General features: G+C 35.9%; 1 protein-coding gene and 1 long non-coding RNA gene across 2 annotated transcripts in view; both read right to left on the bottom strand.

Annotated features, from left to right (window-relative positions):
• Positions 1 to 17,785, bottom strand: part of LOC118749347 (mitochondrial import inner membrane translocase subunit Tim17-B) — a 144,608-nt gene extending 126,823 nt beyond the window's left edge. The window contains exons 1-2 of the mRNA XM_036484142.1: positions 17,677 to 17,785; positions 17,455 to 17,598 (exon numbers count right to left, since the gene is read on the bottom strand). Coding sequence (XP_036340035.1) covers positions 17,455 to 17,598 — 144 coding nt within the window. The 5' untranslated portion in view covers positions 17,677 to 17,785. The remainder of the gene's footprint in view (positions 1 to 17,454; positions 17,599 to 17,676) is intronic.
• A 1,548-nt stretch (positions 17,786 to 19,333) lies between these two features.
• Positions 19,334 to 19,834, bottom strand: LOC118749177. Its single transcript, XR_004994220.1, has 3 exons — positions 19,791 to 19,834; positions 19,622 to 19,728; positions 19,334 to 19,521 (listed from the first exon to the last, which is right to left on the bottom strand). It is a non-coding gene; the product is annotated as an uncharacterized LOC118749177 (long non-coding RNA).
• Positions 19,835 to 24,334: the final 4,500 nt, after the last annotated feature.

The following is a 24,334-nucleotide window of genomic DNA, read 5'->3' as shown; positions in this document are numbered from 1 at the left end:
GACCTCTATTCGAGTAAGCGACGGAAAATTTTGCGAAACCATAGAAGCATAGTTAAATGAAGCATACGAAGACGAATTTAGTGCTGCATCGGACTTAGATCCAGAGTATGTAGAAGAAAGTAATATCTTAAACAGTATCAGAATTGTAGATTTCTACCAATTATGATACTTGTACTCTATTTAGATTTAAGTTTTATTTTATTCTTGAATTTATTTTTAGTTTGTGCAACCCTGTTTGCAAAACTGTCAATACGCTGCCAAAAGACTAGTATGAGTAACTAAAATTCCAAAGCCAAATGATGCCTTGTGGTTTTTAAGAATTCGCAATGTCAAATAGACATGTAAGCTTGGTAAAAGTGCACTTCAGCGGAACCAGGCCAAAATTGACCAAAAAAAAAATCAAGAGGGGTATCAATCGACGGGTTTTAACGCGAATAATAACAACTAGAGGCCGGAAATTAAGATTTTTAATTAATTTAATAGTTTTTCCCTATGGTTCCCTAGGGACCCCTTAGAAAAATGGCCAAAAATCACAATTTTCAATGGGGGTTCTAAAGGGGGTTTTAAAGTAATTTTTTAGTAAAATTTTTAATTTTAACCAACTTGTATGGGACTATTTTACAATATATACGCTGCATTTCTTTATTCATTCTGAACGTTTGGAATAAACTTTTTTGTTTACTTATTCTGTTTATTCTGGCTGTGAAATGGGATTATCCGGAATGTGTAAAGAAACGCAGCCATAATGCACTTTCCACTAAATTTACACTCACAGCCCGATTCTATGCACTTGATAAATAAAATATTTTTATAATTTGTCAATTTTTTATTATTTAGGTAGAATTTGAATTCTAGCACAGAAATCAAAAGCTCTTTTCTTGATAAATTATCAAGATTGAAAATGCTATTGACAAGCGTTTACAAATTGAAATTTCCCCAGTGATGTAGCCTTGGGAAAGGATGAGGTAACTAGAATTCCCTTTCTGAGTGGTAAACCTGGGGCTGCCGCCCCAGTAATGTCAATTATGGTTACTGGGTATTTTATAAAAATGTCTTGTATTTAATAAAACTAGTGAGCCCGCATGGCATTAAAACGCCAAAATTGAGCTTAACATTTTAAACAGATGGCAACACTATTCACAAAACTTAATAAATATTGAAAATGTTTCAAGTAAATTCGTCCATCCCTTTTTGAACGAAGAGATGTCTCAAATGGAGTCGGTTTTTCATTTCCTCAAAATTCAAAACACCGTGCGCCGCTAAAATGGTCCTAACTTCATAAAATAAAACCTTAATGCACATTTGCTGATCTGATGACCTTCACATTAAAGATCTGATGACCATAACAAAAAATTTATTTATTTATAAAAATTAACTCAAACTAATTTTTTCGGTATATTATGGGTTTATTCGAAAGAACATATATTCCCATTAGTTGTGGAACCCGATTTCATCATGTGACTGTCTTCGCAGTAGGGCATCCTGTTAACCCAATTCTCCAAGACCTTGTTGATGGTTTCTGTCTCTATCGTAAGAAATGCCCGACATATGCCTTAAAGGCCTGAATCGTTAATAGATTCTTCGCATTATATCGGTCCTTCACGGCATGGCACACAAATGTCTAAGGGCGTGAAATCGCGGCTCAGAGGCGGCCAATTGACTTCATCGAGACAGCTGAATTACCGAACTTTATCGCTCAAAATAAAAATCGAATAGATGGAAACCCTAACAAAAAATATTTTCAAACTAAAGTTTTATTAAAACTCTTTCTTTTGCCATTCATATTTTAATATTTCATTAAAATTGTGTAAAAGCTAAATAAATTAGGCTTTTCAAACAGGTGGCAACCTTCTGCGAAGCATTTTCAAACTGAAATCGTTTAAAGCTCTTTCGTCTGATACTTTGATACATAATTCAATTACCTGAAGAATTAAATTGAATTTAATTTTTTTATCACCTGGCAACTCTCCTAAACAGTTCAGGTGTAAATCATTCTCAAACCCATGAACGATTAAATCATTTAACTGAATAATTTATTTAAATTTAAAATTTTCAACAGCTGGCAATTCTCTTCAAACCATCAAACAAAATTTTGATGTTTAAACTGTAGATTTCTTAGCACTCTTTCGTTTAACACCCATATTTTAATACTGCATATAACTAAATTGGGCTTTTGAAGCAGGCGGCAGCCCTTTTCAAAACATTTTCAAATTACTACCTTTTTAAACACCTTTAGTCTGGACCCCTGTGGGCGAACATTTAGTAAATTACCTATGTAATTTCCCTGTTTAAAATTTAATTTGATTTTTTAAACAGGGGCAACACTCTCACAGTTAAGTTAAGAAGCAAAGCTTTCTTTGACTGATACCTATGGCAACTCTTTTCAAAAAGTAAAACCTCATTGCACATCAGCAACCAAGCTTTTTAATTTGACACCTCATTTTTGAAAATCGAGCGAAGGATGGGGATATGATGGTATTGATTTATAAATAATCTCAACTTGATTTTATAAAAGATGACCATTCTTTCCGGTTTCGCGCTAAGATATTTTTAAATATTCTCAACTCCGCTAAATATGGGTCAGAAATAAAGATTTTTCAACCCCCCTTCGATTGATACCCATATTTTAATAATTCATTTAACTTATTAAATAATTTGAATTTAATTTTTAAACAGGTGGCAACCCTCTTACAGCACCTCAAAAATATTTTGTGTGTTCAAACTGAAGTCTTCTTAATATTCATTCGTTTCACATCATTATTTTGACATTTCATATAACTTCTGGATAAGTTAATTAAATTCGACATTGCAAGGTGGCAACCCTCTTCAAAATATTTTCAAAGCCACACCTTTCGGTATCCGCCCATATGTTGAAACATATTTCTCCCAATTAATTTTCGTAATTCAAATTGAATTAAATTTTTTAAACAGGTGGCATTCCTCCTAAAGTTAAGTTAAGAAACAAATATTTTCAAAACCTTTTCCACTGATACCCAATTTGTAATAATTGATTTTTTTAGATAATCTGAATGAAATTTTTTAAAAGGTGGCAACTCTTTTCAAAAAAGTAAAACCTTATTGCATATCTGCAGTCAAAGAGTTTTAATTTGACGCCTTATTTTGGAAAATCAAACGAACGGTTATGTTATGACGGCATTGCTTATTATATAGTTTATATTCAATTGTTCTACAGGTGGCAACTCCTTTCGAAAAAATAAAACCAGGTTGCACATCTACAAGCTAAGCGCTTTAATTTGACACCACATTTTTGAAAATCGAACGAACGGTGCAGATCTTTTATGCGGAACAAAAAATGCCTCGAGTATTATATATACTCATATATATGTGTTCTTTTATCAGGCCTTAGACCATACGTGAATCGGTAGCATTGTTGATTGTTCAATGATTATTTTTTTGTTTATACGTTTCTTATACTATCAGCCAGAAAGGCATTATTACTAATTGATTTCATAAAAAATAAGAAAATAATTGATTTCATAATTATAAAATAATAATTGATTTCATAAAAAATTAAAAAAAAATTAAAAAAATTAAAAGGTGGCAACTCTTTTCGAAAAAGTTAAACGTTATTGCACACCCAAAGTCAGAGCCCTTTTATTTGACACCTCTCTTGATTATTATTTGAATGCAATCTTTTATCAGGTGGCAACTCTTTTCGAAAAAGTAAAACCATATTGCACATCTACAGACCAAGCGCTTTAATTTGACGTCTCATTTTTGAAAATCGGGCGAACCGTACAGATCTTTTATGCTGTACAAAAAATCCCTTCGCGTATTATATATATAGATATGAAATTATAAATAAAGTTATAGAATATCTGTGGCGCAAAACAATTGCTCGTAAGCATGAGGACCCTTTCGTCAAACTTATTGACGCAATAAAATATACATACAAGCCTTAAAAATGTGTTTCAGTATTTTATGGGGGAATATGACCCTAATCCTCCTACTATTTATTTTTATCTGAACAAAAGACCTTATCGTATTTCCTTTTAATCGTATTTCCTTTTGGTCTTACTTTCCACCCTTCGTTTTTTTACATGTGGCAGCACAGTCCTGCTGCCATTTGCAAATATTCTGCATGTACTCTCATAATAATTTAATTTAATTTATTAATGCTTAACGCTTAACGCCAATCGGCTTTGTACTAATGTAATAATTTAACACATTAAACATTCTAGGATAATTACATTACAAGAATAATTAAACAATTCAATGACGCAATTCAATGTAAAAAGACTAGTATAACAAGCGCACTATCGTATAGCTGTGTATGATGTTTCAAGTAAGGATCAACTACTTATCCTTCACGTTTTTCATAAACAGTGCATGAGTTCCTCCGAAGAAATTTAAAGTAGAGCAATGTTCATTTACAAGTCTTGCGATTCTATTGTTAGGCCCGTACAATATGTAGTTCTTTGTCGTCCTTGTTGTTTCGAGTTGGCGGTTGATTCTGAGGCCCACTTTGGTGCAGATGAACCCAAATTGCTCAAGAATTTCAGGTGAACAAATGTGACCATTGATTACTTTGTAGAAGAAGGACAGGTCGGCAACTTGCCTTCTGCTCATGAGGCTACTGATTCCGAAATGTTTGTAGACTTCATTGGTGTTCATGGTTACACCCGAAGAGCTTAAAAAGTATGACAAATACTTGCAGAATTTGTGCTGAGGAGCTTCCAGTCTATTGACAAGCTGGTCTGTGAACGGTGACCAAACTATAGAGCAGTACTCAATGATTGGTTTTACCAGTGCATTAAACAGTCGGATGAGAGTGTACGGGTTTCGGAAATCTTTGCCAGATCTGAGAATAAACCCTAACGTTTTGTGTGCTCGTAATGCTATGTTTTTTATGTGGCTGGCGAAACTTAGTTCACTGTCAACGATTACACCAAGGTCCTTAATGGTTGTGACCACCTGTAATTGTTGGCCGTTCAACCAGTATACAGGTGTATGCGGTTCACGCGAACGGGAGTAGGTCATATCAGCGCATTTTCTCGTGTTTTAATAGAGTTTATTCGTTGTACACCAGTCGTGGATCTTATCAATATAATGCTGCAGCATATCAACGTCTTCATCACTGGTTATCTTTCTATATATCTTTAAATCATCTGCATAGAGCAGATATTCGGACTTAAGTTCATTACCAATGTCATTTATGAAGATATTAAACAGAATGGGTCCCAGATGTGATCCTTGCGGAACTCCAGAAGTAGAAGCAAAACTACTAGAAATATAGCCATAGACTCTGACTTGCAGATATCTTTCACACAGGTAAGATAGAAACCATTTTAAAGCATTCCCTTTTACTCCATACAGAACAAGTTTATCAAGTAGTATGTTGTGGTCCACCATGTCGAAAGCTTTACTGAAGTCTGTGTATATTGCGTGCACATCTTTATTGCCATTCATTTTATCCAAAATATAGGTGACGTATTGATATAGATTGGTGGATGTCGACCTACCACATGTAAATCCGTGTTGCCTGGTAGTTATGATATTCTTGAATGCGAAGGACATACAGGGCAATACCATTTTTTCCAAGAGTTTAGCTAGCGACGATTGGATACAAATTGGTCGGTAATTACATACGTCTGACTTCAGTCCGGATTTGTGAATGGGACTGATATAAGATATCTTCCATACAGCGGGGAACACACCAGTTTACAGGGATTTACTAAAGATATGTGTGATTGGTTCACAGAGGCCGATAGCACAGTTTTTCAAGAACAAATTCGGCAGTCCATCTGGCCCAGCTCCTTTCTTAACGTTCAGCTTTAAAAGTTGTGTATAAACATCATCATAGCAGACATCAAAGTTACGTAGATCTACATCACCTTTCGGTACGTTCAAAGTGTCTACTTCTCCATGGCTAATCCTCGGGCAGCATTCGTATATGCTTTTAAAGAATGACGCAAAGAGGTTACTTACTTCAACTCCACTGTTAGCTGTGTGACTCCCCCATGTTACGGTAGAAGGTATTTTAATGTCATTAAGCCTTTTATTCTTCACATAATTCCAAAATTTGTTTACATTAATCCTGATACTGCTTTCAATGCCAGCAACATAGTTCCTGTAACAGATTGCGCTTAGTGTTTTGCATTCGCTCCGTAGAGCTGAAAATCTTCTGTAGGTAAAACTAGATTTATACTTCTTATAGTGAGCATGTGCTGCCTTCTTAAGCTTAATCTTATTTATTAGTCGTCTAGTAAACCAGAAGGGGTATTTGTTGTGCTTCTTATTAAAAATCGGAACAAAACGGGCGATACCATCAAAAACTATTTCATAAAACAGGTTTATCTTTTCATCGAGTGTATTTAGCTTATAAAGGTTTATCCAATTGGTGTTTAGGAAGAGTCGATTGAGTGCGATATAGTCAGCTTTTTTAAAACAGTATACAGGGGGAGAGTTTACCTTCAAACTGGAGCTAAAGTGGATATTAACATTTAAGGCGGGGTAGTACAGATCTTCGGTGACAACAGGAATCGCCTTTTCAACCACAGCTTCGATATTACTGAAACATGGGTCCAAAAGTTGACCATATGCATTAGATATATTGTTAACTTGTTGGCATTCTCTTAAAATAAATTCCGCGTGGAGAAAATCTTCACAGTATCCTTGTTCCGAGCTACTCGGTAGGTTATAGTCCCCGAGGATTAGGAGTTTGCTCTTTGGATGTTTTGCACTGATGACGTCAATGTTGCTAGTTTTTGAGCCCTTGATTTTTACAAAGATTTGCTCCAGATGATTGTTTTCAATTATTACTAGGTCAGCCGTGATGTTTTTCTTAACTGCTATAAATACTCCTCCTCCTCGCTCGCGACAACTTGTAGACGAGTCTCTGTCTTTCCTGAACATAACGTATGTGTTATCAATCACTTCTCCATTCGAAATAGATGAGTGCAACCAAGATTCACTTACACATATAACTTCGGTTTGAAGGCCAGCAGTCGATGTTAAAAAAATTTTTAATTTTGTTCTCAGCCCCCTAGTATTCTGATAATATATTACTAGTTTTTTGGTACTTTATGCGTTCGCTTATCTGAATGTGGGGTGGGTTTGTCGACGATTCTTGGGATTCCATCTACGTATTTTATGGTCTTGTTGGCATCATTTTCAGCTAAAACGTTGAGTTCGGTACGCAGTTCACGCAGATGATCACGCTGTGCAGGTGTAAGGTCGGGTTTGAAGATGATGTGCTTACTATTGGAAGATTTAGATTTCCACAGCAACTTAGCCACATCATTCGACGGTGTTTCAATTAGTATGGGACGGGGGTGGGGATTACCTCTCAAGGGACGACCGAGTCTGCGTAGTTTCAAGGTCGGTAGTGTCTCACGTATTTCTTGCGGAAATGCTGCTGCTAACTGCTCGCGATCATCTTTCAGCCTATCGGCACCAACAGTTTTCGTCGATTCTGGAACGTTGAGGGCTATCGCGTTCTTCTCCCTTTTTTCCGGCTATTAATCTCGGCTATAATGTTATCTGGAACAACTGATCGCATATCAAGACTATTTATTGTTGTCTCAAGAGCGCTAACTCTTTTCTCAACCTCCGTGTACTTCTTCATAGCAGTTTCATTCTGTTTGTTTAATTTCCTTAACTCCGTCCTGATATCATCTAAGCTCTTTTCTATTCCGAGTCTGAATGAAACGAAGTATTTTTCAAACATATTTTCAAGTAGTTTCGCGGTAGTTTCTTCATTATCCGACTCGGACACATCTTTTGACACATACACACTAACATCGCTTTTACATGCGCTGCATTTCCACTTCAGCCCATTTTTCTTAATTTCTCCTGCAATATTCTTGAAGTCCTTGTTATCCAGACCAGTGCATTTCGCGTGAATCCAATTGCCACAATCAGTGCACAAAATACTGGACGAATTTACTTTAATAATTTCTTCACAAACTCCACAAGAAAATTTGCTTTGCGCCATATTGCCAGCGTTGCCAGATGCTTAATTAATTAATCAACAATCAATTTTTCATAAAAAGCTGTAATATACTAAAAGTATTTATTTGTTTGATCGAGCACACTCTAACTGCACATATCGCACCCTAAATAAAAAACCGGCACAACTCAAAATTTGTCAAAATTTATTTTTTTCCATAAGACAGTTTACAGACCGTATACCCAACGTCCGCGAAAATTTCTTCTTCATCACTACCTTCTTTAACTGGAAAAATACTACTAAAACTTTTTAGTTTTGCTTGAGTCGATTGCGCAGCATCAACAGTTTTTTGCCTCTCCTGAACATTTAGGATTTTTTGTAGCCGCTACAACAACAACAACACCCCCCCCTCTACATCCCATATTGTTCTTAATGCTGTACTCCGGGGCTACCAATCTAAAGCCCACCCATTATGGTTACTGGGTGTTTTATAAAAATGTCTTGTATATAAAAAAAAAGTGCAAAGCGAAAATTGTAAGTGTTTTTTGCGTATAACTCTTTAATGAATTAAAATTGTTAATTTCCGGTCTCTGATTATTATTATTGGCGTCAAGACGCGTCGATTGATACCACTCTCTACTTTTTTCCGTCCATTTTGACCTGGTTCCGCTACTACCGTAAGCTTAAACCCGCATCCATCGTTTGTATCAAATTGATGCAAATTTCGACAAAATCGACAAAATATTAAAATATTGAGAAAAATAGTTAATGTTTTGAATCGGTTTTTTGTGACAAATGCGTATACATAGATCCCCTGCAGCAATAAGGAGGCCAATTTTCCGTTAAGGACTAGTACTTGTCAAAATTTGACTGGTCAGAATTGGACATTTGCTTGTATCGAAAATGTCAGCCTTCGACGAGTCCCCAAGGAACCGGGCTAGAGATAGACGAAAAGTACAGTTTGGCAGTGACAGGGTGGTGTTGTCTTGCAATTCAATAAACAAAATTTAAAGAACACCACCCTGTAAATGTCCCAATGTTGTTGTTGTCGTGGTTGTTGTTGTAGCGGCACAAAAACCCCGCCCAGATCGGTTGGTATCTCAGTCGTTGTCGTCGAGTTCCACTAACGGCAGCCCCAAGAAGCGTGCAGCCTCTATGGGGTCGGTCCACAGGGGCAACGCCGTTAGGGTTGTAGGGTTTTCCGCGCATGCGAAGAGATGTTCCGAGTCGTGAGGGGTGTCTCCGCATGCCGGACATTCATTCGGCACATCCACATTTAGCCTACTCAGGTAAGAGTTCAGTAGCCAGGGCGAAGTTGGGTTATTGTTGTTCTTGTCTTCCGAGGCAGATGGCGCTCCGTCGCGTCAATGTCCGGTGTTTGTGTGCCAATCGCTTGGTCTGGCCTTGATGCAAATTGAACATTTGAACACACATTTACATGCGTGGCTGTAGCTCAGTGCGCAGAGATGCTTGCCACTATTTGTTAGCTTTCAGGAGGGTCCGGGTTCAAATGCCATCAGAAGCAACATGGTTATAAAATGTTAAAATGTATACATGGTTATAAAATTATACATTTTTTTTTTGTGTTTCCGAATTATGAAAAAGCATCTGCGAAGTGCAGAACGCAATCTTACTCCAACGAAAAAATCTCCAAAATTTGACCGGTCCTTTTCCAATGACACGCCAATGCTAAAAATGGCAGTTGAGACCATTGGCAGGGGAATTATGAGGTAATAGTGCTGGTAACAATAGGGTATATCTGAGGGCTAACCTAGGGTGAGTCTGAATTGCTGCAGGGTCTTTCAAGCATTTTTATTCTTATTATCGGAAAATGAATAAACGTTGGTCATTATTTAAAAATGAAAAAAACCCAACAATACATAGAATACTAGGGTATATTTCAATGTGTATCAAATTGATTCACAACGCACTTTGTGTTACAAAAAATTTGCGATGGATGCGGGTTAAGCACAATATTTATTTGTTATTTTAATACACTATTGCACATGTTGGTTTCACACTTATACAAAGAGCGGCAGCTGAGCAGTGCATCTAACGCATACAGTCTCACTTATTGAATCGTTTGAATGTGTTAGTATGCCGACCACTGCACTATTGCACTCAATTTCAAATATAACTAAGAATAAAAAGGTGTACAAGAAATAAAGGTATATCCTGAATTTGGGAAATGTTTAGTAGCACTCACATCGTTTTTAGGGTGGTGGGCGGAGTGGGAGGGGCGGCACTCTCACAGTTAAGTTAAGAAGCAAAGCTTTCTTTGACTGATACCTATGGCAACTCTTTTCAAAAAGTAAAACCTCATTGCACATCAGCAACCAAGCCTTTTAATTTGACACCTCATTTTTTAAAATCGAGCGAAGGATGGGGATATGATGGTATTGATTTATAAATAATCTCAACTTGATTTTTTAAAAGATGACCATTCTTTCCGGAAAAGTAAAAGGCTACTGCACATTTACATATCAAGTCCTATAATTTGATACCTCATTTTTTAAAATCAAACGAATGGTTCAGATCTGATGGCCTGGACAAAAAGTCCTCTCGCGTATTATATATATAGTTAAATTCGACTTTTTAAGCAGGTGGCAGCCATTTTTAAAAGTAGTTTCGCGCTAAGATATTTTTAAATATTCTCAACCCCGCTAAATATGGGTCAGAAATAAAGATTTTTCAACCCCCCTTCGATTGATACCCATTTTTTAATAATTCATTTAACTTATTAAATAATTTGAATTTAATTTTTAAACAGGTGGCAACCCTCTTACAGCACCTCAAAAATATTTTGTGTGTTCAAACTAAAGTCTTCTTAACCCTTTGTCTGACACATGAGTCCAGCCAGGCCTTTTCCATTTTCAAATTACAAAAAAGGGTACTTTAAATATAGCTAGAGGCTTGAAATTTCAGGTAGCTTACTAAAGTTTAGTGAATTACCAATCTGTAAAAAATCGTGTTGGTATCATATATATAAAGCTAGATATATAGAGATGTTGATTAATACATCACATTCGTAACACATAGGTCTGGCTGGACCCACATATATTCCTATGTAATTTTTACCTAAAATGAAGGAATGCAACCGTTTTTCAAAGTTTTATTTTGAATTTTTGAATTAGCATGGCAAGAGATGATTTGCATTTTTAACCGACTTCCAAAAAAGGAGGAGGTTATCAGTTCGTCGGAATATTTTTTGTATGTATGTTACCGCATAACTTTGGACCACGTCAACCGAGAATTCTTTTTGCATCGGAAAGGTAGTACCTCAGAGGTGGTCCCATACTAATCTGGTTAAGATCCGATCAGTGGATCATGAGCGCTTGGCCTGTAGATGTGCAAACTGGTTTATTTTTTCGAAAGGGGTTGCCACCTGTTAAATAATTTTACTCAAGTTATTTACTAATCAATGCCCTCAGATCCGCACCCTCCGCTCGATCTTCAAAACTGAGGTACCAAATTAAAGGGCTTAGGGTGTGGATGTTCAAGAAGGTTTTACTTTTTCGAAAAAAGTTGCCACCTGTTAAGAAATTGAGCTCAAATTAATTAATAAGTTAAATCAATTATTAAATATGGGTAGCAATCGAAATGGTTTTGAAAAGGTTTTATAACTTAACTATGTAAAGGAGGGTTGCCACATGTAAAAAAAAAATTATTCAATTTTAATTATGTAAAGGAATTTGGCAAGTGAATAAGGTATCGCTATATGGGTGTCATATAAAAGAGGTTTAAGAAGGTAGTAGTTTGGAAATATCTTGGATAGGGTTGCCACCTATTTAAGAAGTCTAATTGAACTATTTCATACCCAAGTTATATGAAATATGAGCGATGGATGTCAAATGAAAGAGTTACAAGAAATTATTGGGGGATTCACAACGGTGTCGTAAGTGTCGTATTGTTGTATGTCGTAAACTTTAAAAGCACCACTGAGAAATGGTTTAGATTAATCATTAGGAATATTTTTAGAGGTTATTGAATAGGGTTTCACCTGTTTAAATAGTTTAATTAAATGTTGGCGTTTTGACGTCATGCGGGTTCACTAGTATATGTAGTTTTTTAAATGAGAATTGAAGTCGGTTTTTTTTTCAAAAAATTACTTGTTACCTAAAATGATGTTACTCGGAGCTCGCTTGTGCTATGCTAATCCTCTCTTGACCACAGCGCTCAATTTTGCGATGGTGTTGAGGTCTGGGATTTGTGCTGACCACTTCATTACAAGAAAATTTTTCCCAAGCAGCCGGCGGTGTCGAATATTTTCAGAATCCTTTGGATCTCCGTCCTGCTGGCAAACAACTTCTTCCGCAGGGTTTGCGCTTTTGTCTACAAAGTCCGGCAAATTTGTTTGGAGGATATGTTCATTATACCTTTTATATTAACCCAAGACACTAAATGCCAGCAAGCAAAACATTATTACACGCCATTAAGCTGCCACTTAAATTTTGTAAAAGTCACGAGAATTGGAGCTTTTGCACTTAAAAGGGGTAATATGGTCCGATGGAACGAAAATTAATTGTTTCCAAAACGATAAAAAGGCATATTTTTGGGAAACACCTTATCAACATCTTCAAAAACACCATACAAAGAAAAACATGTAACATGGTGGCCAGCACAAATCCCAGACCTCAAAGCTATCGAAAAATTGAGCGCTGTGGTCAAGAGAGGATTAGCATAGCACAAGCGAGCTCCAGTAACATGAAAGAGCTTTGGAGGTGAGCAAAATTATAATGGGGTAATATTCCAAGCGAAATCATAGAAAACTCAGTAGAGAGCATTCCCGGACGTATGAAAATCGCTATTAAAAGCAAAGGAGTCTCCACAATCCTCTTGATATATACCTCCTAAAAGTTCAAAACTGAGTGAAGATAGTTGCCTTGCGTTTTTGCTGCGAATCACTTGTTAATTTTTCTATTTACTGGGCTTTATACCCTAGGTAATAAGGAAAAATTGCTGAAAATTTCAAAGCAATCCGCTTATTATTAAAAAAGTTATGTTACTGTAAGTAATAAAATGTCGAACATGCACCCGGTTTTGATCGCCAGTGTATTTAAATAGTAAAATAAAAAAGAAAGCCCTTAAATTAAGTAAATATTTGAATAACATACAATAAATAAGTTTAATTGAACAAATGTTGCACATAATTTCTATATAAATTCATACAATTTGCATGTGGGTCCAGCCAGACTCATGCGTACCGAATGTGCCAATCGAAACATGTGTCTGACGGAGAGTTAATATACAATTGGTTTCACATCATTATTTTGACATTTCATATAACTTCTGGATAAGTTAATTAAATTCGACATTGCAAGAAGGTGGCAACCCTCTTCAAAATATTTTCAAAGCCACCCCTTTCGGTATCTGCCCATATGTTGAAACTTATTTCTCCCAATTAATTTTCGTAATTCAAATTGAATTAAATTTTTTAAACAGGTGGCATTCCTCCTAAAGTTATGTTTAGAAACAAATATATTCAAATGCCTTTCCACTGATACCCAATTTGTAATAATTGATTTTTTTAGATAATCTGAATGAAATTTTTTAAAAGGTGGCAACTCTTTTCAAAAAAGTAAAACCTTGTTGCATATCTGCAGTCCAAGAGTTTTAATTTGACGCCTTATTTTGGAAAATCAAACGAACGGTTATGTTATGACGGTATTGCTTATTATATAGTTTATATTCAATTGTTCTACAGGTGGCAACTCCTTTCGAAAAAATAAAACCAGGTTGCACATCTACAAGCTAAGCGCTTTAATTTGACACTACATTTTTGAAAATCGAACGAACGGTGCAGATCTTTTATGCGGAACAAAAAATGCCTCGAGTATTATATATACTCATATATATATGTACTTTTATCAGTCCTTAGACCATACGTGAATCGGTAGCATTGTTGATTGTTCAATGATTATTTTTTTGTTTATACGTTTCTTATACTAACTATCAGCCAGAAAGGCATTATTACTAATTGATTTCATAAAAAATAAGAAAATAATTGATTTCATAATTATAAAATAATAATTGATTTCATAAAAAAATAAAAAAATTAAAAGGTGGCAACTCTTTTCGAAAAAGTTAAATGTTATTGCACACCTAAAGTCAGAGCCCTTTTATTTGACACCTCACTTGATTATTATTTGAATGCAATCAGAACCAAAGAAATTTTAAGTACTTCAACGTAAAAAAAAAGAATTAATAATTTACCTTGGTCCCAGAGACCAACGTCACCACAAAGGTACGACCGCACTAGGCGACGCGTTACAACAACAACAACGTGACACGACACTACACAGCGCGGTAAAATATTCTGGTAAAAGTGCACTTTAGCGGAAGCAGGCGTCCAACTCCTTTTTGCGAAGGCGTCCTTCGGCCGCACTTAGGGATTATAATCCTCAGGCAGTAGAACTATCCTTTCTGTGTTGCCAAAGGGGGCCTGAACACCTTGTGCAGAGAAAAACTTTCATTTACTCCATTTGCATCAAATTCATCAAAACATGGTGCGAAAAGTGCAAAGTGCAAGTGTTTTTTGCGAATAACTCTTAAATTAATTAAAAATCTTGTTCCCCCCCCGCGGATTGTTATTACTCGTGTTAAAACGCGTCGATTGATACTCTCGATTTGTTCCGTCCATTTTGACCTGGTTCCCGTAAAGTGCACTACTACCAATATTATTTGCATGGATTCTTATGGAGCATACCGCACTACGCTACAGCGGAGCTTGGCGATGCGACGCTGCGCGGCAAAGTTAACCAACTACGCAAAAATGTCGCGTAGCGTGTTGTCGCGCAATTCCGGTGCCGCATAGTGCGGTATACCCAGCGAAGCTACATAATATTTCCTACTATAATTTTAACTTGAAGAAATTGATTTCGAATTGAGAGTGAATATTCACATGCATTTCATTCAAGAAGAAAATTTTATGTATAGAAACATAAGAGAATTCGCCAATAAAAGGCTTTAACATTACATCAGCGTCACTGGCATTCATATTTTTTAAAGGTTTTGACTCAAATAAATAAAAAAATTTGCAGCGAAGTGTCCCGCCGCTGCAGTTTCAGTGCAGTCGTACCTTCAATGTAACCTTTCGGAGTAATAGGGAATTTACATGAGGCGATTTTTCAGGCGATTTTTAGTTGAAAGCAACAATCGCCTGGTGTAAACGGCCTTTCAACTAATCGCTTTCAATGAAGTTGGTCGGCTGCCTACTTTCGTTCAACTTTTGAATCATGTTAAATTCGCTCCTCACTCATGTCCCTACCCGAACCTGTGACAGGTCTTCTTCCTGCAGTTGGTTTAATGGTGTGGTCCGATCAGTGATTAAAAAACGCAATAAATATTATAACATATGGAAAAGGAACCCGACAGATGAGAGCTGGAGTGCTTTCAAAACAATAAGGAATGAAGCCACCTCGGTTATAAGACGTGGGAAGAAAAAATTCTTTATGAATAAGCTGGATCCCTCACTGCCTTATAATGTACTCTGGCGAAATTTGAGAACACTCCGCGTCCATGCCAGTGAGAAATCAGAATGCTCGTTGAGTCCTGAAACGCTTAGCGTTGCCTTTGCTTCTCCGCCTTCATCTTGTCCCTTTACGACCAATTCTGTAGCCTTCTCTTTTGCTGGCGAAAAGTTTGAGTTCATTGCTGTGAGCGAGATTGATGTGGTGAAATCTGTTTTTAAGATCAGGTTCAACGCAATCGGGGAGGACGGTATTCCGATTAGATTTGTGAAGGTAATCTTACCGATTATTTTGCCAACCTTGACACACATAATAAACCATAGTCTAACCACGTCCTGTTTTCCCGATGCCTGGAAGATTGCTACTATGCTTCCTGTAGCCAAAAATAAATCCGCATCCAGCCCTAGTGATTTCCGACCCATCAGCATACTACCAGCCTTGTTTAAAGTTTTCGAATCTTTGTTATCTGAACAAATCTCTACCCACATCGGTAAATTCAACCTTATATCCCCATTTCAATCCGGATTCAGACCCCATCACAGCTGCTCTACTGCAATGGTAAAGATACTTGATGACATTAAAATACTGTTCGACAAGAACCACTTAACACTACTATGCTTGCTGGACTTCTCTAAAGCCTTTGATTCAGTTAGCCATGAACTACTGTGCTTTAAACTAAAAAACTACTTTGGGTTTAGAGAGTCAAGTGTAAAACTGATGCGTAGCTATCTGAAAGAGGTCTCAGCGTGCCAAGGTTGGATCTCAAATATCTGAACAAAGGCCTTTGTTCACGGGTGTCCCACAAGGGTCAATCCTAGGACCACCTCTATTTAGTTTGTTCGTTAATGATATATTTCGGACTTCTATGCACGCCAACATCCATGCCTATGCGGACGATGTCCAGCTCTATATGTCAGGTCCTCTGGAGGACTCAGCTAATTTGAGCGCAAGCTTCAACAGAGAACTGATGTCTATAAAGTCCTGGGCACAGTTAAATGGTCTTCGTCTTAATTGTGACAAGTGTTTTGTATTACCTATTTGTAAGAAACGTCTTAACCTAGCAACTATTCCATCGTTACACATTGATGGCAAACCAATTAAATTTGTGTCAAAAGTAACTAACCTTGGGTTTATTATCAACACTGGCCTTACCTGCATTGACCATGTGAATTCAACTGTAGGCAAAGTCTATAATGCTTTAAGGAATTTACGAATGTCTGCTCCATTTACACCGATAGAAATCAGACGTAAACTCGCAATCCAACTTATAATGCCAATTATCTGTTATTCTGAGGTAGTATACAATCAGCTCACAAAATAGATGTAGTATTTAACCAGATCACGCGCTATGTGTTTGGGCTAGCAAAATATGAACATATTTCCGCTTGGAGAACGCGCCTACTTGGCTGCGAAATTTCTGAATATCTTAAAGTTAGAAATTGTGTATTCCTTTTTCGTCTCATGACAGATAAGGCACCCAAATACCTATATGAAAAATTAGCGTTCCCCAAATCCACTCGAGTAAAGGACTTGACTGTTCCTACCTACAATTATCTCAGCCCTGGACGGCTATTCTTTGTCAATGCTATCCGCATCTGGAACTCTATTCCATCCCATATTCGCATAGTTTAAACAAAAGCAACTCTAAAAATGTTCTGTATGCATATTTCCGTTAGCTTCTCTTCAGTCCCTGTGATGTGCTCCCTATGTACTTGTTTAATTAAGTCTTATTTTAAGTATATGTCCTGGAATTGTAGAACTCACTTAAAAATACTACTCTGTTAATTATATTATGTTACTTTTATTTAGTCTTAAGTAATTTTTGCTGTTTTAGTTATATGTATGTACTGTTATGAATTTTTTGTTGCGCTATAAAAGATCATTCTTTTGATCTTATTGTGCTAATGATTTTATTAATAAATGAAATGAAATGAAAATGTAAATTCCCTCTTAACAAATTACTCATAGGACGAGTTTCCTCGCCGTTCACGACCGTGTGTATGACCCCTTCTATCTCTAAGGATCTGCATTTTGCATACATACTGAACAAAGTTGTAATTTAAGCATATTTACCAAACGTTTGTTTAGGCCAGACGGAGCATTACGAAACCCTTTAATAGCTTGAAATATTCCACCACCTATGCAACCCATAGCAAAAGCACCACCGCAGTCATCAATAATCCTGAAAGGACAAGGCTCTCGCGCATACTCTTCCATCTTAAAATTTTAAATTGTTACGTTAAAAAATAAAGGTAGGCACCTCAAATAGCCCTAATAAAATATTCGAACACTAACCTCTTAAAATATGGAACAAACGAGATAAGTAAATACTCGATACTAGAACTAGAAGAAACGTCGTAGAACTGGGATACTATCGATAGTATCGATAGTTTAAAACTATCGCCACTATCGATAGTTTTTGAAAACAATCGATGGCGGTTTAGCAAGACTTCACAATGGGCCTCCGCACACTGGACTGCTCAGTCCGCCTTAACCGGTTTTGTGTGGATAAGAGGGAAAAAAAGAGTTCGAGTTTACCTCGTTCATTTCAGTCCGCGAAAATCGCGGTTTGCCGTGGACTGACACGCACACATAGACAACATGTTTTTTATTTCGTTTTGTTTGCATGTGTCACATGCACTAACACAATCATGCGAGTTCATGTTTACAAAACTGAAACCTGTTTTCGTCCGACTGCCAAGTCCAGTGTGCGTTCGACTGGTGGACTGCTCAATCCGACTTAGCAGGCTAGTGTGCTGAGGCCCAATGTCTCTTCTTTACATTTCTACACATTACATGCATTTTTTTTTATGCAAGAAAATTCACAACACAGTCGGCAAAAAAAAAATCTAACTCATTGGGATTTTTAGCAACTATCAGCTTACACTGAGTTATGGTAAAATTTAATAAGCTATAAAAATGCTTACACAAAATTTTTACAGAATTAGAATTAAAAAGCTTGCATTTTTAATTATATTGTCGTTTTTTATGGTTTGTACAACTTTTATAAAAAATTAGTAGACACTAAACAAACAAAAAAGTAGCCAAATTGCTAAAAAAAAATATTTTGATGCTATTAGTTTGAGCAGAACTATATTCGTTTTCTTATAAAATGGTAAAATGTTAATAATTTCCCTTGTCCGGATTTTGATATGCGCCTCCGTATTTGATCTCAGTTGAACTTTTATAAGAATAAGTTTTCAATCTAAAAGAATATCTTTTATGTTGTTTGTTTTGTAGTAATATAAATGTATTTTCATAGCCAATTTCACTTCTTTGCACTTTAAACACAATGCGATTTTAATTTTGCCATATAAAAAATAAATTCAGATTTTGCCTGTCGCTATTCAAGGGGGTCCAAGGGTATGCATATAAGTTATATAACTCAGACGCATAAATTAATAAGTTTATTTTATTATCATAAAAAGTTATTTTTTATGCACCCAAATTAAAAAAAATGCACAATGTCTTTAATTTACAAAGTAATTTATAAATTTTATAAATTTATTAATTATTTAATTTTCAAGCAATTGAGCGTTTCAATTCAATACCTGTCACGACGATAGTACTATTGATACTATCGATGTTTTCAACTATCGTTTCGAAAACTATCGAGTGGCGGTACTATCGAATAAGCTCGGAACACTTTGACGACAGCAAGCTACAAGCAGCATCTGTCAAATTTTAAATACACACGTTCTTATTTTGACGGCAGCACGACATCTTGGCTGCAGGACTGCAATTGTCGACGTCGCCAAATTAAATCTATTTCTAATTTTGCCGGCGACAATGAGTAGATGTAGTGCTGCAAAATTAAATTGTCGCAAAATTAATCACATATTCTTGATTGTTCATGTTTTTCTTATTTACTTAAATAAAAATACACAATTTGTGAAATAAATATACCAAAATGTCAAACTTTAAAATCAGCTGTTTGCTATGTCGCTGAGGTCTTCAAAATGTTTAAGAAGCTGGCTTCAAGGCGACATTTGTCGACAAAATGATGTCGCTGTCGTTACGTCGTGAAGTTGCAGTCGTCAAAGTGTTCCGAGCTATAGTATTCCAGGTCTAATACGTCGATATAACGCTGATGACACACAATCAGTTTTGCCTTTCCATTTCCTCACACACTTTGCTTGTCTAAAATCATAAAAATTTAAAGCCATTACGTAGGCTGCATTCGATTTGAGAAGCAATTTCATTATCAACATGCCGTCTTCAAGAAAACAATGTAACTAACTAGCTTCTGAAATTTTCCATAGTAATTCCATTGTAGATTAACATTGTACCATGCATAACCTTAGTATTTTTTTATTTCCACAAAATTCGCACGCCAATGCTGAAAAGCTGAGCAAAATTGAAAGCAAAATTGAAACTCAATTGAAAGGGAAAAATTGAAAGCAAGTCACCCATTCAAGCAATAAATAAGAGTGCGTTAGTGAAAAAGTGTGAGAGTATTGAAAATTGAAAGGGGAAAATTGAATGTGTAATAGCGATACATCGATGATTTTGAATTAATTTCAAACATCGATTTTTTCCTTTCGATGTTCGATGTTTTTCTCTAGGGGTCTTCCCTAATGCATGGTCCACGTTGGCGATCAAAATCGACAGTTTTGCTTAAATTTCCAGGCAAATATTTTTGAGGTTGACTGTCAGTCAGCAGCCATTTAAGTGTTGACTATTATTGTGGGGAAAATTTAAGTTTGGCATCCCCCGCGTACAAAAAAAAGGTGGGGGTGGGCTTTAGTAGTCAGCCGCACCTTGTGTTTTAAGAAAACCAGGTGGAATTAACAAACGAAACTTGGTCAGGATGTTAAGGGAGGTATCCTCTAAAACATGTATAACTAAAAAATATAAATAATATCATTGTTTATAAGTTATTTGTTGTTAAAATTTCTTAAGTCGTTCCACTTGGTTTCCTTAACAAAAAAGCATTTGTGCATACTTTTATATATATAAATGCACATAACACTGTACTTAATACTTTACACACTTTTCTTTTATTTTATCTTGTATATAAATCACTTTAATTCAACTTTTATCGACTTGTAAATTACATTGAATTTCACGCATATTTACAATAACACATGGTTGCAAACTGACACATAACATGTGTTGCCATATTGTACAAAACAATACATACAAAGAAGGCAATGATTAAAAAGGAATACAGGGGAAATCAATACAAAAGAAAGTGTTCAGCTCCTTTTCTTCGCGAAACAGAAAGGAGAATTCTATTGCCTGAGGGTTATAATCCCTAAGTGCGGCCGAAGGCCGCCTACGCAGAAAGGTGTTCTCTGCAAAAGGTGTTCAGCTCCTTTTCTTCGCAAAACAGAAAGGAGAATTCTACTGCCTGAGGGTTATAATCCCTAAGTGCGGCCGAAGGCCGCCTACGCAGAAAGGTGTTCTCTGCAAAATGTGTTCAGCCCCCCCCTTCTTCGGCAACACAAAAATAATAATTCTACTAAGTAAAAATTCCGAATTAAAAATCCGCTTTTATTATTCAAAATTCCAGTCTGGTAGCACTAAGTTGTATGTTATTTTGCTATCTTATTCATCGTTTATATGAAAACTTTAACAATAAATTATATAAGAACTATAGGGTTGCTAGAAAAAAGGGGGGTAGTTTTGAAATCAGGGGGTCCTATTCTACCCCCCCTCATCCCCCCTGTTTCTAGAATTTGCCGTGCGTCTACTAAAATTTTCCCAAAGGTGGCTATGGGGGGGTAGGGGGAGTTCTCCTGATTGCAAATATATATACTTTTAGCCGCAGGAGGCTTATAGTTTTTAAGTTATTTGTTGTTAAAGTTTGTAAATTGAACTAACCTCTCGGCGCTATTTCACACAATAAACACTATATTTATGTAGACACTTTGGCAAAATAGTTGCATTAAAACCCCGCACAATGAAATGTAAACATACTTTTTACATTTATGATGTATTTTTAGTAAATTAAGTAAGTTTTAATAATTATCACGCACTTATATATGTATACGCACATTGTGAATACAGAACCGTTGATTCAACCATGGTTTCACACTGACATTAGAAGAGTGCAGCCACATCTAAGAAAATAACAATAAAAGAGAATAGTTTTTATCGTACCCATTTTCCTGCTCAGCGTTGAATTAGTAGTAAAGGAGGGTATGGGGTTAAATACCCCCAATAAAAAAAAAAACTGACAAGCGCCGCAGCCGAAAATTTTTAATAAAAAGTCGCGCGATTTTTTATTAAAAATTTTCATTATTTATCAAGTATTGATTTTTATGGAAAAAGCGCCGCAGGAGAAAATTTGTAATAAAATATCGCGCGATTTTTTATTAAAAATTTTCATTTTTTATGGAAGTATAAATTTTTATGGGAAAAGCGCCGCAAAAATTTTTATTATTTATCGAAGTATTGATTTTTATGGAAAAACCGCGTGATTTTTTATTAAAAATTTTCATTATTTATCAAATTAACGATGTACGTTTTCTACATTTGTGTAATTTGAACTACAATAACACCAGTAAATATTATTTCCACCCGAACAAAATAATACCGTTATGATCAGGAGTAAGACCCCTATCGATCCTAATATTATTATTTTTAATAAGGGCAATATATATACACTTATACTTCCTAATTATACGCACTTATTTGTGTATTTTTTTTAACGTATGGTAGCATACATTTTGTGTTACTGTCAGCCATTGTTATTTCTGCTTGTTTGTGAAATGTGCAAACGTTTGTGAAGACATTTATAAACGCGTTTTACTTAATTTATTAATTATGAATTGTATATTAAAGTGGAAATCTCAGGCCGGGGTTTTAATGCAACTATTTTGCCGAAGTGTGCACATAAATAAAGTGTTTATTGTGTGAAATAGCGCCGAGAGGTTAGTTCAATTTACAAACTTTAACAACAAATAACTTAAAAACTAGAAGCCTGCTGCGGCTAAAAGTATATGTATTTGCAATCAGGAGAACTCCCTCTATCGTTCCATAGCTACCTTAATGCGGAACTCCGGGGATGCCAAACTAAATTGCAGCCAAATAAAACTAGATTTTCGAATATTATCAGCGCATCGTTGAAAATGGACCCGAATCACGATTTTTTGAAAGAGTTTTAAGATTGCTATGAGATGCAACGTTGTCTCCGGGACAGAACTAGTCCAGAGTACGTGATGCGTGACTGAAAAATAAAATTAAATGAAGAATTGTTAAATATGATGAAAAAATACAAACAACAATGCAATGTTAAAGATGCAAAAGAAATACATACTATTCTTTCGGCCTATAGAAGATAGCTTAAAAGGATTAAGCAATCAAAGTTAGCAATACTTTTGGTGGTTCGACCAAGGTAAATTCCTTCATAATCTTTTTATCCTCCATCTTTCCTTAATGAATTTGACGGCTTCAAAGAGGATTTTATATCATACATGACTGATATTTCGACCGCTACAAGGCGTCAGTCAAAACTGATAAATTCTTTACTGACAAACTTGATGGACAAAGTGTACCACCCATTAAACTCGTAAAAGCTTCGTAAACCCCGTAAAGCTCGTAAATTTACGAGCCTCATCAAAGAACTGTCAAAATTGTTAGGTTATGCAGTGTTTTTGCTGCATTTAAAATGCAACATTTAGCGCTTTCGAACACATGTTTTCGAAGAAAGAGCGTTCATGCTATCGCATTTAGCAAATGTACATTTACGCTAGTTCGAAATCGTATGCTTTTGACAAACAGCCGTGTTCCAGGCGCTTATTCAAATCCGTATCTATTACGATCAATTCTCACGCAGGATTTAAGGGGCAAAACCCTACTAAAAAGAAAATAATTAATTTTAAACCGAAAATACAATACAAAAACTTGAATTGTTTTAACCATAACCGAACATTTGTTTGTGTATATATTCATTTGTCGGTGATGTCAATTACAATTTCCTCACTTAATTAGGAAACAAAACAAACAGAGTTGATCACAAATTGCATCACATCCATGTTGAATTTGTGTAACTTTTCTTTATCCAAATAATGTTAAATAATAAATGAAATCTCGATCGGCGATCACTGAAATGCAGCTAGCCACTATACGCAAAAAAGCATTGTTGCCACTTTTTCTCATTAAACCATGTTCGAATCGGGGAAATTTTGGAAGATCACAGGTTTGCTTTTAGCATTTAGATTCTTAATGCAAAAATGGAGTTGCATTTAGTTGCATTTAGGTGACGAATTTTGTATGGATAAATGTACATTAAGTTTGCAACAGAAATATATTCCATTATTTCTTCAGGAAAGAGTGAGGCAACAGGCTGTGAAGTATCAAAAATGTCAAAATTGCTTGGACATACACACGAAATAATGCCAATTTTCCCTTGACCGTTTTCTTGAGAGCTGCATACAGGGCATTAAGAATTAACGAGTTTAAGGGAATACCCTATCTATAAGCATCACAGAAAAAACGCTGGAAGGAGGTGCATGGGTAACTTCCGTCCATAAATTGGAGCGCTAGCGTTGCGTTTTCCATTGTCAACGAGTGTGAAAATTCAATTTGCTTGCCACTAGCGAAGCATTATTGTTGAATACACTGAAAGTGAACGGCCGTGAGGATTTTTGGCAGTCGTTTAGCGTTTGACGCGCCAATTTAGGGACGGCAGTAAGTGAAAATCTACGAGCACAATTTTTATAGATAAATACAGCTCTTTAAATATAAACCTTTTGTATAAATTCGCCTTGAGCGCAATTTTGTATTCAAACGGTCCAGGATGTATGTATATATATATATAGCTGTGTTTTCTTGCGTTATCCAGCTCCGTTTCACGATTACTTCTCACGGAAACCATCTGGAAAAAATTGAACTCACTAAATGCGGAAGAGCACATTCAAACGGAATAGTATTCACTTAAATAAATATTTAACATAAAGGCTATTTTTTTAAATCACGTTAAGAGAAACAAAAGGCAGAATATCTG

This window comes from Rhagoletis pomonella, unplaced genomic scaffold, assembly GCF_013731165.1.
Source record: "Rhagoletis pomonella isolate Grant_MI unplaced genomic scaffold, Rhpom_1.0 Rhpom_scaffold_00001, whole genome shotgun sequence".
NCBI lineage: Eukaryota > Metazoa > Arthropoda > Insecta > Diptera > Tephritidae > Rhagoletis > Rhagoletis pomonella.
The sequence above is the reverse complement of the archived record's forward strand: the minus strand, read 5'-3'. Positions and strand labels throughout refer to the sequence as shown.